General features: G+C 49.2%; 1 protein-coding gene across 3 annotated transcripts in view; it reads left to right on the forward strand.

Annotated features, from left to right (window-relative positions):
• Nucleotides 1-18,304, forward strand: part of TENM4 (teneurin transmembrane protein 4) — a 709,295-nt gene that overhangs the window by 344,245 nt on the left and 346,746 nt on the right. For all 3 annotated transcript variants that reach the window (XM_072969126.1, XM_072969128.1, XM_072969127.1), the window contains one exon: nucleotides 3,147-3,416. In XM_072969126.1, coding sequence (XP_072825227.1) covers nucleotides 3,147-3,416 — 270 coding nt within the window. The remainder of the gene's footprint in view (nucleotides 1-3,146; nucleotides 3,417-18,304) is intronic.

The following is an 18,304-nucleotide window of genomic DNA, read 5'->3' on the forward strand; positions in this document are numbered from 1 at the left end:
CTCACCCACAGGCCGGGATCCACGTGAAAGCTGACTTGTTAGCTAGGCTGCCTCTTGTGCTTTAAAGAAAAAGGATCTTCAGCTGTGTCCCATTTCATGATTAACAGCTGATTCTGGCATGAGACAGCTCTGGATTTGAATTCTAGCTCTGCCATTTTTATTCCCTTCAGTGTCTTCACCTGGGCAATGGGATAAGTGATGCTCCTCATTGTAGGGTGGGGAGGGAGGATTGATAAGGACCGTAAGTAGAGTGCTTGACACTTGCATGGAGCAGTCGCTTCATAAATGCTGCCTGCTACTAATTGTCACCTTTGGGCCTCAGTGAAGGGAAAGGACAAATGGTGTCAGAGCCTTCCTCCAGCTCTGTCCTCCCCATGCTTATTAGAGCTCAGAGAGCCCTGCCAAGCCCAGCTTGGCCCACATTCCACCCTAGCACATGGGACTCCAGAAGGAGCCCCTCTTATCTTCATAAATAACAAACAGGAAATATTCTCAGCTCACAGGGAGGCTTGAGTATTGAGTTTACAAAGTTCTCTCCTTCTCATTACCTCCCTGGAGCATCAGAAATCCTGTGAAGCAGCAGGTCATCAATTATCATCCCATTTTAAAGACAAGAACACTGAGGCCTGGGAGATGTCACCCACCTACGGTTGCACAGGTAGATGTTGAACGAATTAAAGTGTCAACATGTGATCCAGGCTTCTCCAGAAAGAGGCCAAAGGGACTTAAAGCAATCACAAGAACTTCTCACATTTGATGAAATAAGTCTTCTAAACTCACATATCATAGGGACTGGGCTGGCTGAACAGGATCCCTGAGCCCTTAGCAGCAGCCCTCACCTTGCATCTGTCCAGTTCTGGGCTATCTCAGCTCACTCATACTGATGCTGAGTCTGGCTGCTTCAGAGGATATGCAGGGCAAACTGTATGGAAATCAATGCAGCCCTGGCTGTTTATTGCAAATGAATTTGATTTTTCACTTCATGTAGCAGTCATTCTTCGTAACATGTGACTGGCCTCCCTTGAGAGGGCAAGCCCGGAGGAGCAGGGAGGTGGGCTGAGGCAGGGGGAATGGTGGCAGAGAAGGGAGGGGGACAGGACAAGGGTGGGCAAAGACCAGAGGGCATCAGATGGGGCAGCCAGTGAGTGTGGTGTGTGGGGAGGGTAGGAAGCTGACCGGGGGATTGAGGCTCCAATTGGGAGTTTTCTTCCACTTAGGAAGAGAGCAAAAGAGGAGAGCAGACTAAAGCATGGCATTTAGGGGTGATACTGAAAATATTTAACTGGCTCTGGCCAATGAGAATGTTGACTTAGCTAGGAGCTTGAGCCCAGAAGCCCCTGCTGTGCAGCCTGCTGATGTTAACCATTAACCGTTAAGTAACTAGGTAGGTGGTGTTTATAAGGAAGGGGCTGGAAAAGGCAGATCCCAGGCTGGGGACACTTGATGGGGAGGCTGGGCATCAGTTATTTGCCAGCCACTGTGGACCGATTTCATACCTTTAATCTCAAGCCAAGGCTGTGCCAGCATGAACCACCCCTCCGCCTGCTGCCAGCCTCACATCTTTCCCTTCAGCAGGTTTCCCAGCTGGTTTCTCCCCTCACCTTCCCTATCCCTTTCCCCTTCTCCCAGAGTGCTACCAGAGTGTGTGTGTCTGATTATTTAACCAACTTTCACTGAGCACCTACTCTGTGCCAGGCAGGATGGGTGCTGGACACGGAGCTGACTAGGACCCTCGGGGAGCACAGGGGTTACTGGTAATAGTAATGCACACGATGGTGAGAGGAGCCCATCTCTGCTGGTCTCCTCCTACCTGGCTGCCAGTTCCTTCTCCCTTTCCTATGTCCTAGCCCTGCTTGTAGGATCCTTCAAAGCTCAGGCATCCACCTCTTCTCTCCCCCTACTCCACCCTTTGCACTTACTCTCATCCGAAAACCTCTCCTCTGAGCTCCCACCCAGACACCCCACCCTCTGCCTGTGTGCTCCCAGAACACTCTCTGGGTTCCTCCCACTTTGGACTTTCACCCCTAATCGGTGAAACCAACCCCCTGATTTGGGTTGTGTCTCCCCCACTAGACCGTGAGCTCTGTAAGGTCAAGCTCCACGCCCTGCTCATTCCTGTACATCAGTAGAGGCCCCAGCACAGCTTGGATTGGTGCTGGTCTAAGTCCATCTCCCAGATCAGTGGGTTAACCGGAATGTGACCCTCAGTGCCTTCATCTGCCCACTCCTCATCCCCCCAAACACTCAGAGGAGGAGAAGCTGTCCCCGAATAGACCCTGAATGAACATTCAGGACTAACATCAAGGCTGTGTTTCCCATGGAAGTCAGTATTCCCTTTGTCCCTCAAACACTGATCCCTGAGGGAACCCCCCTCATCCATGTCTTCCTGGCCTCAGGCCTTCCCTGGCCCTCGAGAGACCTGTCAGCAGCCTAGCCTTGGCTATGTGCTTGGATCCCAGGGTTACTCCAGAGCCTGCTGACTTCTGTCACAGCCCACCTGGCATGAGCAAGCAGAAGGCAGAGCCTCCCTCCTTGGGCAAGGCTCAGGATCTGGGCCAGGGATTATCTTCTACACTTTACTACTCCAGGCTTTCCTGACCTGGCTGGGGAGCCACTGACATCTCATGGATGAGGCTTCTGCGCTGCTTGGGAGTGCTCCTTGCTGGCTGGCCCTCCCTGGACTGGAAGAGGAGGCCTGAAGCCTTCCATCCAATTTAGCAGATCTGTATTGAGCTCGTGCTGGGTTCTCGCTTGAGTTTTAGTCACAGGGATTTCAGAATGAGCAGGATGTGGTCCCTAACCCTGTGGGGCCATCTACAGCAGAGGAGCCAGGCCCTTCAGTGGTTCGGCTCTGCAGGATGAGCAGGGCTGGGAACTCTCAGAGCGAGCTCAGAGGAAGAAGCAGTGACTTCTGCACAAGGTGTAGGATTAGGGGAGACTTCCCAGAGGAGGTGCCCTTTGCACTGGACCTTCTATAATGGGTGTGGAGGGTTTGGGTTGATGGGGAGGGTACAGAGGGAAGGCCTGGACATGGAATACCACAGCAAGCTCCAAGGACAAGAGTGAGTCCTGGGATAGGGGTCAAGCTTCTGGTGGGGAGACCACCCGCCAGCACCCTAATCCAACTCCCCTGCCTTTCCTCCCAGGTGCCAACTTCACCCTGCGTGAGCTAGGGCTGGGGGAGGTGACACCCCCTCACGGAACCCTGTACCGGACAGACATAGGCCTCCCCCACTGCGGCTACTCCATGGGGGCCAGCTCCGAGGCCGACCTGGAGGCCGACACTGTGCTGTCCCCCGAGCACCCTGTGCGGCTGTGGGGCCGCAGCACGCGGTCGGGACGCAGCTCCTGCCTGTCCAGCCGGGCCAACTCCAACCTCACGCTCACCGACACGGAGCACGAGAACACAGAGACTGGTGAGTGGCCTGCTGGGCCCGTGCTGGGTACTGGGGTTCGTGGGGCTGGGGTTTCCATTACAACATTGAGCCTCTGCTCCATCACTTGGAGCTCTGGTGAAGTCGCTGGAAAATTGCTTTGCTCTTAGTGGTCAAAAGGCAGAGCCTCTTGCACAGTCGCATGAAATACTGGCCATTGATGACAGACCAGAGATTGGGTCTCTGCCCTTTCCTTCCAGATTAGAGCATGCCTAAGGGGCAGGGCTACTGCTTACAAGGTGCCTGTGTCCAGAAAAGCAGAGGGGCCAGGGGTTACCTGTCCCCCACAGCTTGTCCTCTGTGGCGTCAGCCATGCCTGGTCCTCCAGAACCCTGCTCACACAGCCCTCTAGCCTGCACGTGACCAACCACCCTGGCTACTCGCCATGGGTGCTGCCCCACCCCAGGATCTTATGCCGATCAGAGGATAGCTTTTACACAAACATCATCATGTTGGAGTAACTTAAAACTCATGGGTTTTACTCCAGCTTTCCCAAGATGTCATGTGCAGATTTGGGGAAGTGCTGGCTCTGGACTCTATTCCACTGTCATCTCTGTAGCCCCCTCTTCCAAGGCCAGAGAGATGCTATGGAAGAAAAAGATGGCAACATGTTCACATACCTCCTTTGTATGGGGAAGGAAAGGAGCTGGGTTTCAGAATGTTTCTCTTTACTCTTGGACCTCATTGGCAGACCTCTGAGGGGCTCTGAGTTAGACACAGCTCTGCAGCGGGCCGCTGAGGACATCTCCCTTTTGGTGGTGTCTTGTGCCCCGCCAGTCTCTGGGCAGCTTTGTGAATGAGGTTCACATAGAGGAGGAGGACCCTGCTGGACTCTGGCAGCAAAGGCTTAGGGAGGGTGGCAGAGAACAGGACAGCCTCCTTGCCTGGGAGAGGGCTTTACTTCTCAGAAGTCCGGTGAGGGGGTCTGCTGGTGCTTCTGAGCTTCCCAAAGGTGGGAAGGGAGTGGAGGAGGGCAATCTGCATGAGAACTGGAAGAACCAAGCCAGCACCAGTGCTCCCTACTGGTCTCCAGCTCTAAATGCAGGATCCTGTGATTCCTGCCCAGGAGTGGGAGGAGTTGGGGTGGGCAGGGAGACACTGGTCTGAGGTGAAGGCTTAGGTGGGTTAGTCTCTAAAAAGGATGCTCCAGTGGGTTATGCATGACACAGTCCCAGATTTGGGATCAGGAAGGAGACTTGGTAAGGTCAGGGGTCAGGTGGAGAAATGTATCACCTAAAAGAATCAGGTGCAGCACAATTGCAGATATTCATTCCATCGCTGCTGCTGGAGAACTCGGAGTTTTCCCTAGGGACCCTCGCACCTGTTTGAGGGATATGGAGCAGCAGGTCCCAGATACCAGCTTGGCAGTGTCACCCTCCCCTGACACCAGCCTTGGGAAGGGTCCATGACTTCAGCATCTGAAGGAGTTCCCCTCTTTGCGGCAGGGCCATCTACACTCCCTCACCCACCTTCCCACCTAGACCCAAGCCCAGCCGGAACCCCTCTTCTCTCCTCCCCACCACACTGAATTTTATGTGCAAGGCCTGTACGAAGAAAATGGTGTCTGACTAGGGGGCAGGAAACCTCAGTTCCATCACTGACCTGGCAGGTGCATTGGATAAGCTAGATCCTTTCTTTGGACCTCATTTGTCCCATCTATAAAATCAGTAGTTAAAATGAAATCAGCATTCCCTGTATTCTGAGAATCTTAATAATTCTTGGATCGAAGGAGGGGAAAGGGAGGTGAGTGCTCTGTGGTCAAATAATGTAGGAAACACTGAGTTAAAGGAATTTACACCAGTTTCCTTACTGCAGGACTTGTCAGAGCCTTTAATATGTTAATATCCATGCAGTTAACAAGGAGGATTTATATGCTGCATTCCCCAAGTGTCTGGTGGTGGTAGTGTTCCAATGAACACTTTCGGGGAATAAGTGAGTTGAATCATCTGCAAGCCCTTCTAGATCTAGGATTCTGTGATTCTGTGTCCTTACATTTGCACAAGAGGCAAATGATAATAACAATAATAATAGTTAATACCTGCTGCTGATTATTAGACCCCCAAGCACAGTGCTAAGTGCTTTGGTTGTATGATCTCATTTACTCCCTCTACAACTCCTTGAGGTAGGTTCTTATTATCCCTATCTCTGTAGCCCAGAGAGGTTAAGAAACGTGCATAGGTCACACTGCTAGCAAGATGAGATTTGAACTCAGGCCTGTATGACTCTAAAATCTTGACTCTTGTAGCCTGAGTCATAGTGAATTTCCTCTGCAGCAAAGCACTTGGGTTGCTTGTTCGTTTGAAGGCTTCTCACCATGGTGACAAATAATCATTTTTCCATAAAGTCATGACAGAGTGAGGCGCATACCGCCCACATTATTGTATATTCTCTGAGAACTGAATTACAGCTGAATTAAGCCTCTGTTGGATGATAATGACACAGTCAACGAGCCTGGAGAGCTTTAGCCTTTGATAACAGGGACAGGGAGATGGCTGCCTGCTTCCCTGGCCACACCACCCTCTCCTTCTGATCGTCCATCTCCACCATGGCCACGGCAGTCTAAGCCTCACTGTGCTCAGGGAAGATGGGCAGGCAAAGGAGGTGAGCAGGTGGGTCTAAGAAGTCATACCTTCTAGGTCTGGACTTCCCACCCCAGACTTCCCATGGGTGCTCCTGCATCTATCCACTTGCTCCCAGTTGGGAAGTTATATTAACCACTTGGCTAGACTTGGCTCTAAATAACAACAGTACCATACTGACAGTGAATGCGCCATAAGAATGGCTCCCCTTTATCCACTGAGGAGATTGACAGCTCTCTTGTCAACCTCAACATACAGCTGAGGACTGGGGCTCAGCGAGGTGACGGGTACTGGGGCTGTGTGTCTAGCTGAGAGGGAACCAGGCTCTACACAGCCGTCTCCTTCTTTCTGGCTCTCCCTCCCTTCCTGCTGCTCCTCCCGCTCTCATGTCTTTCTCCCCTGCCCTCCTCTCTTTCTCTTGTATTCATCCTCCTGGCCCCAGCTCTCTCCTTTTTCTCTGATGAGAACTCAGATCTGACCATTAAGACAGGGCTGGACCCCACTGGGCATGTGAGCCAGTGCATCGCTGCTGCTTTTCAGTACAGGGAGGCCATGGCGAGGGCCTGCCCATGCATCAAGTCACTGCACATGCACCATTGCCTTTAATCATCATGACAACGCCCTGGCATTCCCATTTCCCAGATGGGAAAACTGAGGCTCCCAAAAGGTCAACTGACTTTCCAGAGACTGTACAGCCAGTCATTCAGCAGGTCAGCAAAGCTTGGATTTGAACTCAGTTCTTTCCGATGCTATAGTCTGAGCTCTCTGCCCACCTCCGTTTGAGTCAGCAAGAGTGTTGGACTCTCAGTTGAGAACGGAAAGGCATGACCCCTGGCAGCTTCCAGCCGCAAGAGCATCGACTCTGCCTGCACGCCCAGCCTTGCATTACTCAATAGTAATTGTCAACAGTATTGATAGTGGTGGAGGCTTTTGCTGAGGTCGTGGTGATGTTGCACGTAGCTGCCATCAATAATAACTTTTATGAGGTCCATTAAAGCCAATTTCTGCCCCTGAAGGTTAATGTCAGCAGCTTTTATGTCACTGCTTAATATTCAAAATAAATACAGGATTGACTGGGTAATGTAAACACAAATCTTCCCCCTCAGGGCCGTCAGGCAGAGCCAGGCCTCAGGCCTCTCCTGCCGATGGGGCCACAGCAAGGAGGAGCTGGCCTCACGCCAGGCACACAGTTGGCATCCGATAAATGCTTTTTAGAAAGCAGAGGTTGCAATTTGGGCTCCATTCAGGTTGACACAGTATCTCTTCAGTAGATTCCCTCTGTGGTTTGTTCTATAGCTATGCCGGACTTCCTCGGTGTGCCAGGCAGGCATTGTTCTAGAATCCAGCATCTAGATGAATAGCTGGAGAGGGGAGCTGTGACTGCTTTGCGGCCCTGCCTGTAGCGGAGGTGTAGCTGGCAATGCAGTGGGGTGGAAGGAGGTGGTTCCAAAGTCTAACCAGGAGACTTGGTCTCAAATCCTGTCTGTGTCGTGTCCCAGCTCTGAAACCTCAAGCAAGCCCCCTCAGGTCCTGTGCTACATTTTCCTCTTTTCTAAAATGATGTGCCAGTGATCACTGAGGCTGGGAGGGGGGAAATGGGGAGTTAGTGTTTAATGGGTATCGAGTTTCAGTTTGGGATGATGCAGATGTTCTGGAGATGGATGGTGGTGATGGTTGCATAACAACATGCATGGACTTAATGCTGCCACATTGTACACTTAAAAATGGTTAAAAGGGTTCTGTATGTTTTACCACAATAATAACAAAGTACAAAGACAGTATGTCCTCTTTCTTCCTTGAAGTGTGGCCGGAAGCCTGTACTATATAGCATTTGCCAAGCTGTGTTGATCCTTAATTCATGCTAGCTATTAATATTAATTGTTTAAAGAGCTGTGAGATGACAGTAAAAGGAGCCATTCATTTTGCCCTTAGGGTACAAAGGCTCATTCCTTCTTTCCCTTCACTAGGCACCTGGGCTTGAAGGCCAGTGGGAATTGCGCTGAGCCCCAGGGATCTGAGAAAGGCATCCCTGCGGAGGCAATTGCCGGAGACCAGGCTTGGGGGCATGAAAAGTCATGGTGGGTCTGGGGAATAGTGAGAATTTTCTCCCAGCTTTAGTCCCAGAGGCAAATTGAGAAATTCACTTAGAAAAGAAACACTGAAACAGAATCACAGTTACCCCCAAATTATCAAGCAGCCTGGGTGTCAAAAGGGAAATTACTAGTTAACCTAATTAGGCAGCCAAATTGTTTACTGAGAGTCAGTAGATTAGGTGAGCATCTCCAAGCACAGTGAGAAGGAAGTTCATTACCAATTTAACTCCGTTTATCCTCTACCCTCCCTGGCCACATGCTCATGAGACTTAGCTATTCTTACAGACTTTTAAACTGTCATGAATTCCCTAAGCAGTCAGAATTCTGCAGCTGCCGAGTCATTGGGTACCAGGCTCCATTTTCTAGGACCAGGAGCTGGGTTCCTTCAGCTAGAATGGGGATTACACCCCTATATTTGACTATCCTTGTTGCCCCGTGAGCAAGCCCATACTCCCTCCCAGAATGCAAAAGTGCCCAATGTTTTCAGGGAATTAGACACTTACTGAACAGAGTTAGCCATGTAAGGAGGACTGTAAGCCTTCTAGTCCCATAAAGGTTTGAGAAGGGTCTGGTAGAGCCAGAGCATCTGAGAATCTGGGAGCTTAGAATCTTGGAGACAACAAGCCCATTGATTCTTAACCTTTCCCCACTTCTTAGTCAAGAAAACTAAGATTCAAACCTGATTACCACCCCCTAAAATAATAAAAATAAAAAATAAAATTTAAAACATCAAAAAAAGAATGAAGGGGAAAAAAACTAAGATTCAGAGAGGTTAGGTGACTTGCTGAATGTGGCACAGCTAACAAGTGGCAGAGCCAGGATTTGAATCTCAATCTGCTCTGCTCCACTGCCCATTTCCTTTCTTGACCACTGCACTCTTCAGTTCTGTTTTATAGAAACATGTTTTTATTAGCTCAACACTAATAAAATACATACCATCTGGGAGATGATTCTAGCAGTATCCAGAATATAAACTTCTTTGTCAGTGTCAGAAACTGCCAGAAAAGAAATTGAATCCATAGTCTGGTAGAGCTAATCAGAACCTAGAGATCATACCAGGCCACTCTCTAATTGTGACGTGCCAGAGAAAAGACATTTAACGTAGATATTGCAAAGGTTTAAGAGAAAAATTTCAAGCAGTAGGAATCTGAGATGGGTTTATGGAGGAAGTGCTGGTCCCTGGGCTTTGAGGGATGGGAGGGACTTTAACAGGTCAGGAAGGGGAAGAAAGGGCATTCTGTGTGGATGAAGGCATGGAGGTGGACAATGTCAGGTATGGCCCATGAGGCTGGGACATAGGTGTGTGAGTGGGAACATGGGGGCAGAATGTGCTGGGAGGGAAGGATAGACAGATGAATTCCCTATAATTTAACAATGATTTGTTAGCACCTACTGTTTCAGGTATTGGGATTCCAGCACTATCAAAACAGACAAAACTGCCCACTCCTCAATGGCGAGACTGATGATAAGTTAAAAACTAAATTATATAGGATGTTTCAAGATGGTAAGTGATATGGAGAGGGGCAGGGAGTGCTGGGTAGGGGAGGGCTTGCAGTTCTAAATATAGTGGCCAGAGGAGGTGTCACTGAGAGGACGGCACATGAGATGGGTGAGGGTGCTGGCGGTGAGGATTTCTGGAGGAAGAGCCGTCCTGGTGGAAGAAGGGGCAGGTACCAGGGCCCTGAGGAAGGAGACTGTCTGGCTTGTTTCAAAGCATCAAGAGGCCAGGTGGCTGGAGTGGGGAGGTCATAGGGGGACATGGAGCAGGCCATTGCATGGAAAGCCCCCAGAGACTCTGAGCTGCGGAGTGACTGGGTCTGACTAATACTTGGACAGGATGGTTCTGGAAGCAGTGTTGCGCTCTAGTGGGCTATGTTGAAGTAGGAGGCTACTGCAGTAACCTGGACAGAGGATGGGGGCTCAGGCCAGGAGGAGGCATGGAGGTGGTGAGGGTGGGCTCTGTACCTGGTGAGGGGACCAAGCTGCCCTTCCCTGCCCCACCCCAGGGCCCCATTAGCAGTGAGGAAGACCTCAGTGTTCTTCGGTTCTGTGAGCAAAATGGGGCTCACTTCTGACCCTTCTCCCCGCCTCACAGCTCCTTCTGCCCAGCAGCAGGGTCCTATAGCACTGGCTTGTCCCATGCCACTCCCCACTATCACTCACATAGCTCACGGCCTCGTCCTGGACCACACCCCTTGCCCAATCCTCATACTGTACTCGCTCCATCCTGCTACTGAACATCTTGGTTTCTGAGCTTGCTGCCCGACTCCCGCTCCCAGCCTCTCCATGCTGCCCACAGGAGACTCGACATTATCTTTCTGTTATCATCTTGGCTTCCCTGTGTCCATAATTCCAGCCTGCCTGTCTGCTCAGCTGCCCCAGACTGCCTTGCTCAAGTCTGACTTGGGGCGTCCTCTCCACAGCACCACCTCTGCTGGGATTGCTTGTGATCTTGGAGCTGGTGTCTGACAGCCACTAACGTTCTTGTGAGTGCCTTGTTAGAGCACTTTACAGACACCCCAAAACCACTCCCCACTGGTGCGCTCTGCAGCGCTCCCTGGTGGGCATTACGTGCTAATACAGGCACATCCTGCTTCTGAACTGGGAGGAGGGAAAAAGAAACCAGGAGATTCAAAGCTACGCTAAATTAAGATAGATTGCATTCTTGAAACTAGGTGAGGACCTGCTGTGTGTGCAGAGAGGCGTTTTGCTTTTAATTTGAGCCAACATGACTTTCAGTTCCAGTGGAAGCAATGATATGCACAGTGACAACCTTCCTACCAAGACATTTGCAAGTCCTTGTTTCCTATTGGAAGTTCACCTTTATCCAGGGAGAGTGGCTCTTGGCCTGTTTCAACTTCATATAACCCAGGATGACTTTGGGAAAGAAAGGGAGTAACCTGATGGTGGGAAAGAGCCTCCTGCCCACAGGAGCCTAGTTCCAGCGCTGTGGTGAGGAGTCCAGGGATGAATCTGGTTTTAATTTTAGGCTTGGTCATCAGACCCACTGTGATTTTGAGCAAGTCACTTTTCTCTGGACGTTAGTGTTCCCATCAGCCAAAGAAGTCATTGGAATCTCAGGCACAAGATAGCAGGGCCGGAGAATGGACTTTGGAGTCACACTCAGAATCCCAGCTCAGCCACTCAGGAATTAGGTGATTGTGCAAATGACTGAATCTCACTGAGCCTCAGTTTATTCATCTGGAACATGGGAATGAATACGTGTCTACCTCCTAAAGTTGTTAAGAGCTTGAAAGACAAGTGTGCACAGGAAAATCCAGGGCTTCATTTTCCTACCTGTGGATCCTAACTGGTCACAAAACAAATGCTACAACTCAACACCATCATTTACATTAATAACAGTGACTGGACCAGAGAACAGCAGAAATGAATCTGTTGCACAAAGTCAGGATTATTTTGTGAATTTTTATTTCAGTTATACTTTACATATAGCACCTGTACTGACTGCATTATCGTGTACAATGTATTTCTTACTGTGGAATTCAGTAAAAATGACGATAATAATAATAATAATAAGTTTAAAAGAGGGTACTTGGCACATAGCAGGATCCCCTTACAGAGAATGAGTGTCTGTCTGGGCAGGGCCTCGTGATTCAGTTAAATGAAGCTGGGCTCTGGGATCCATGTGACTTAAAATGACAGACCTGGCCACCTCTCCCTCTCCCTTCCCAGCTCCTTCCTATGTAAGTGGCCATTCGGTGACTGATAAGCCCTTTAATAGCTATGGGCAGCTGGAAAAGCACCTCAAACAGGATGAGCTGACTTAGGAGGACACAGGGGGCAGAAAGGGTCATAAGCTGGGTTCTTGTAACCAGCTGAATCTCTCTGATCAGCGCAAAGGCAACTGGAGAGGAACCCAGGGCAAAGAGACATGAGTACCATGTGCAGCTAGCCTATAAGATAGAATTTGGCTTCCACCAACCCATGGATCCTTGCTGCAAATTCAATTTCATACTAATAAACCCAGGCAGATTGACCACAATGTAGACATGAATTTCTTTGCTTTGACTTTAGGCTGGGGGGAAGCATGTGGAGCAAAAGGTGAGGAAGGGCTCGTGGGGTTCCCTATGGGTTTGGTACACGAAGCACAGTGGGGAGAGGGTGATGGTGATTACCCCTAGAAGCAGGCTCCATGCAAACCCCACAAAATACCACTTTTGGGAAGAGGTCTCAGAGAGGACTGGACCTTCCCCAGACTCTTTCCAAATTGACAGACCCAACCTCCTCGGATGAGCAGTGCTGAAGAAAAGGAGCAGTCAGCTAGCCCCAGGTCTGCCTCCCGCCTGTGTGGAGTTTAGGAAATAGCAAGAGGTGTGTGATGGTTGATCCCGTGGGAATTCAGAGGTGAGGCCAGAGAGCAAAGCTGGGCTTCAACATGGTGAAAGATGGTTCTGAACCGCTGGCTCAGGAGTTTACCCTTTCCCCTGAAGGTCATAAGAAACCACAGAAAAGGTTTAAAGCATGGAGAGATCAGAGGTGGCAAATACCTTTCCCGATTCAGATAAGGACATCAGCCCATTAGATAGAGTTTGTTTTTCCCGTTTTTGTGGATGATGAAATTGGGGCCCCCTAGGCCATGGATGGAACTGTGTTTCTCCCTAAATTGACGTGTTGAAGCTCTAACCCCTAATGTGATGGTATTTGGAAATGAGGCCCTTGGGAGGTAATTAAGTTTAGGTGAGTCCCTGAGGTTGGGGCCCTCCTGATGGGATTAGTGCTTTAGGAAGAGGGAGAGAGAGATTGCTACCTCCATGCACACACTGAAGAAAATCCATGTAAGCACACAGCAAGAAGGCTGCCGTCTTCAAGCCGGGAAGAGAATTCTCACCAGAACCTGAGCGTGCTGGCACCTTCCAGAACTGTGAGAAAACACCTTGCTGCTATTACCACCACCAGGTCTGTGATTCCCCAAGCTGACTAAGACAGGCCCCAAAAGCTTACTTTAAGTAAATTGCCAGCCAAGAGGTCACAAAGCTGGTACCTAACTCCGGACGATTGGAATCCAAAGCTCTTACCCCTGGTCACGTTGCCACGTGGAGACAGGAATGCAACAATTTGAGTGAATGACAGACAATGTTTTTGTGGATTCAAAAGGTGCCAATATGCTAGACCACCCCCCCCAAAAAAAACAGCAGCTCACATTTATTAGCACAGACTCTGGACTGGACTGCCTGAGTTTGAACCCCAGCTCTTCTGCTTATTAACTGTCTTACCTTGTGTTACACAAGGCAAATTTCTTAATCTCTCCATGCCTCAGTGTCCTCACCTGTAAAACGGGGATACTCCTACTGTCTGCCTCATTGTGTGGTGATGAATTAAATGAGTGCAGAGAGTTAAGGCACTTAGAATAGTGCTTGGTACACAAGTAGTGCTGTGTAAGCTATAGTGTTGTTGTTATCAGTTGTACAGCATTTTGTGATTTACAAAGTGTTTGCACATTTTGTTTGACATTGGCAACCACCTTTGAGGTGAATATAAGTCTCATTGTTGTTTGAAAGTGCTCTGGGATCACACAGCGGGAAAGCGGCAGAGATGAGATTCAACCCCAGGTCCCTCTGACCCCGTACCCACGCACTACCGTTCACAACTGCAGGCACATCTCCGAGATGCTGCAAACTTGGTTGCAGACCACTGCAATAAACTGAATACTGCAGTAAAGCAAGTCACACAGTTTTGTTTTTTTTTTTTTTGGTGTTGCAGTGTATGTAAAAGTTATATTCACACTGTACTGTAGTCTGCTAACTGTGCAATAGCATTATTTCGAAAAATTTTATATACATATCATAAATTAAAAATACTTTATTGCTAAAAAATGCTAATCGTCATCTGATAATGCAGGGTTGCCACAAGCCTTCAATTTGTAAAAAACGAAATATCTGCCAAGTGCAATAAAATGAGGTGTGCCTGAATATATGGCAGCTGGTCAGCCTGGCTCCTTCTGCCAAAGACACGTTCCCCAGCTGCCAAGGCCAAGTGTGAAAAGACTCCAGCAGGCCTGACTATCCTCCCAGTCTGCTTGGTGAGAAGGATCTCAGCCCAGGTTGTCTGTTCTGGAAGAAACTTCCCTTCAAAGAAATAACCAACACCTTTATATTCCAAACACCGAGGAGGACTTTTCCTTCCATCGTTTGGCAGCCTGGCACCCACCTGAGATTGCTGCTCTTCGCTTTGTAGCACATTAACTACAAAACAAATTGCTTTTCTGGATGTGCCGCCAAGAAGGAAATAATCCTATGGAACAAACCAGATTTGAAGTGTCATATAAAGAAAGGCAATTGTTTATCGTTCTAGCTGCTTGTCAGGATGGCAGAGGGAGGAGAGAGGAACCACCCTGGGTGTGAAGTGGGCAGTGGGAAGGGAGAGGAGGCTCTTCAAGTGGGAACCAAATGGCCAAGTCAGAAGTTAGACAGCATGTGACCAGCGAGGCTCCTTGGGCACCCTCAGCCCTGCAGCTTTGCATGGTAGCAAAAGGAGAGAAACTGGTTAAGCCCAAGGGATTTACCCTTCCTTCTACCTGCATCCAAAACTTGCAATAACTTGTTACCTCAGCACTAGAGTTAGTGCTAAAAGATACATTTTAGTTGAAGAAAGTGATCATGTCATTTTTTTCCCCCAACTCAATCTAACACGCTCTGCAAGAGTCTTCCTTGGCACTTGGCTGTTATTATTCACACTTCGGGAGTGTGTCACAGCTCACAACGCCACAAATACCTGACACTTCATAAATTAACACACCGCCTCCTCAGTCCAGGGTGCCTGAGCCGACACCCTGACTTTGAGCCCTGGCAGTGGACCTTCGCACTTGGAGCCTATGTCGGGGGCTGTTTACGGCTCTGTGAGCCACTAAAGGCCTCACGGGGCTCAGCATACAGTGGGACCCACGGCTAAGACTTATTACAGTAAAAGGATAGACAGCAAACCAGCAAAGGGCAAAGATGCACAGGGCGAAGTCTGGGGAAACCAGGCACAAGCTTCCAAGAGTCCTCTCCTAGCAGAGTCATCTGGGACATCCCCAAATCCCACAGCAATGAGCTGTGATGGCATAAGTGCTGTCTACCAGGGAAGCTCAGGAGAGATCCATGACCAAAGGTTTTATCCCGGGTACCCTCTGCCCAGCATGTGCCAAAGTTCCAGACTCCCAGAGGAAAGCAGGTATTCAGCATAAGCCCCGTGACTGTACGCACCGTCCAGGCACAGTAAGCCACCCTTCCCATTCAGAGAAGGTTTCGTATCAGGGAAGGAACTGTTTACCAGCCAAGTTCCCAGATGCCAGCCAAGAGCCAGCCTTTCTAAGGATCTTGGGCCCGCTGGGCTGGCTCTTTTCTGCACAAGCGTCTTGTCCTCCACTCCTGTTTAACTAGTGAGTATCTCTAGCCACTCACCGAGCATAGACTTCTCAGGACAGCTGTGTAGTCCTTTTTCCTCTCTTGGTTATTCAGTGATAAACTTTAAGAAATTGCTTGATCAAGAATGCTCACTACGAGTGCTGGGAATGAAAGAGAAGACAAAGTAAATGATAGATCTTACAGAAAAGAGAAAAATATGTTAAATGACCTCACAGTGGGCAAAGCTAGTTGGTCCATAGTGGTATTGATGGATTAGGACTTGGGGAAAGGGAGTCGTGAGGCTCAGTGACTGAGCAGGTGCTGGGTCCATGCGGGCATCCTTCCAGGAGCACGTGGTAGGTAGTGTGTCTGTGCCATGTGAATGCGGAGGTGAAGCAGACCTTGTCTCTGGCCCCAGGGGCTCATGGTGTAAAAAGACAGACAAAGCCGGGCAGTATCCTACAAAGCTGGGCAGTATCCTGCGGAGTGTTATGTGACTGCCGTCAATGATCCTGGGTGGCCACAGGCAGAGAACCAGCAGGAGAAATCCGGCCCTGCTTAGGCAACTGAACAAATGCTCCCTAAGGCCTCCTGCAGCTCTGAGCACTCATTCAGAGAGGGCTGGGAAAGGACTACAGGAAGAAGAACATCCACCACGCTGGCCTCTCACACCTACCAATCCTGGAAAGCAGTTTTCAGGAGTTCTAATGGCAAAAGGCGGCTTGGAGGCTGTGGGTCCTATGTGATATGGAAAATAGGCTATGGGAAAAGATTCACCTGTGATCAGGCGTGAAGAAGTCCCAGGCCCTCTGTGCCACAAATTGGCTTCGCTGCTAGGGCAGGGCAGCATCCACATCCCTTTAATGCCTTCCAGCCAGAGATGACCAGGAACATACCTGTGGTTGAACCAAGATGGGTTTATTGACTCTTTGCAATGAAGGAAGACACACTGCGGGGAGTCGCTGGGTATCTCAGTAAAAGGTGCTGGAAAGGACATACAGGATGTGGCCTTGTGTTAGGTGATTTGGGGGCAGCTGGGTTCAAGGAAGTAAGGAACTTTGCTCTGGATCAGATACTGTCAGGAAGCAAGGGTGAGTCCGTGACTGGGTGTCTTAATAAATTGTATGGAGAAGGCAGGAAAGATGAAGTGAGGTTAAAGTGGTAATTGGAAAAGAAACAGCAGTTACTCACAGTAGCCAGGATGGGGACTCTTTGGTCATTTTGTGGTTTGGACAATTTTTGGTTTTTGTCTGAGTTCAGACATGATAGCAGAGTGACCTTGCCTTTGTCCAGAACCATCATGGTCACAGGTCCCCCGTCTGAAGCTGGTGTGTGAAACTGCTTATATTCAACAGAAGAAAGCCATCACCTCGCTGTGAGGTATAGGCCAGTCCTGGCTGTCAGGAACTACTTTTGTCTTTCTCATCCCAAACTGAAAGACCAAGGCACAGACCCAGTGCCCCAGGATGACAGCTGGCTTCAGGACCCTTCAGTGGCCTGTCCCATGATAAATCTCAGTGCCCTGGAAAAATAATAACGAAAATTCCTTACTTAGTAAGAAGTTCTATTGTATTAATTAATTAGTACTCTTAAATAATTACTTATTTAATATATATGTACTCATTGAATAATAAACATTTTTTATTGAGTCTTTATTATAGGTCAGGTACCAGATGAGCCTCCTTAAATATATAATTTTGTTTCATCCTCTTAATATCTCAGCAAGATTGATATTTTGGTTCCTGGCAGATAAGGAAATAGAGGCTCAGACAGGTTGAGTGACTTCCTAAAGGCCACCCATCTAGTAAGTGGTAGAGGCTGAATTCAAACACAGACCTCCCTGACTCCAAAACCAGTGTTTTTCTCACCTCCACGAGCCCTCTTTGACATGGAGACACACGTGGGCACTGACAGGGATGGCTGGCTAAGCTGTAGCTGAGGTTGGTATTAGTCCAAAGAGTATGGCCTCTCTGAGGCAAATCCAAAGTGTGTTTGCAGACAGGGAGTTTGGGGCAGCACAGAATGTCACAGGCTGCAGGACTCCAGGCCCTGGTGAGGGGTGGTGGAGCTGCAGTCACAGCCCCAGCCCAGTGAGCCCGTCCTGGCCTCCCCAGGGAAGAAGGCTGAGCTTGGGTCCATTTTTCATTCCTGCACAGTTGGCTGATCCCTATGAAAAGAGCTGCCCATTATTGATTAGCTTTGTTTTCTACCACGATGATGTCTTAATGAAACAACATCTATAGCTTAGAACTGGGGAGAACCTTTAAGTCGGAGTGACGGTCAGCCTTGCCATCCCCTTCAGAGTTCAGCATTGTTTATGGGTTGAGGGAAGAGGGGGAGATTGGAAAACCCGTTGAAGTTGGCCCCTTGGCCAGAGGTGTTATTTTTCTTTCAGTGGTCCATTTTGTTTTTATCTAGAAACATTTTCACAGATGTATGTAGCTCTAGGCAAGACCATGGTGTGTTTATCTAGCTCAGTCTGATCAGGACCTGACGCATGACGTTCCATTACCGTGTATGGTTTAGAAGGGCTTCTCACAGCATCCTCCTGAGGAGTGATCATGCCCGTGCTTCTGAGTTCTAGACTGAGGCCCAGAAAGAGCCAACAGAGGAAGGGAACTAATACTTGTTGGATGCTGTATTCATTTTGTACGGCTGCTGTCACCAACTACCACAACCTGGGTGCCTTAAAACAGCAGAAATGTATCCCGTCACAGTTCTAGACATTTAAACCAAGGTACTGACTGACAGGGCCACGTTCCCTCTGAGACCTGGAAGGGAACCCTTCCTTGTCTCATCCTAGTTTCCGACGGGCTGCTGTCAATCATTGGCCTTCCCGGCTTGCACTGCAC

This window comes from Vicugna pacos, chromosome 10, assembly GCF_048564905.1.
Source record: "Vicugna pacos chromosome 10, VicPac4, whole genome shotgun sequence".
Taxonomy (NCBI): domain Eukaryota; kingdom Metazoa; phylum Chordata; class Mammalia; order Artiodactyla; family Camelidae; genus Vicugna; species Vicugna pacos.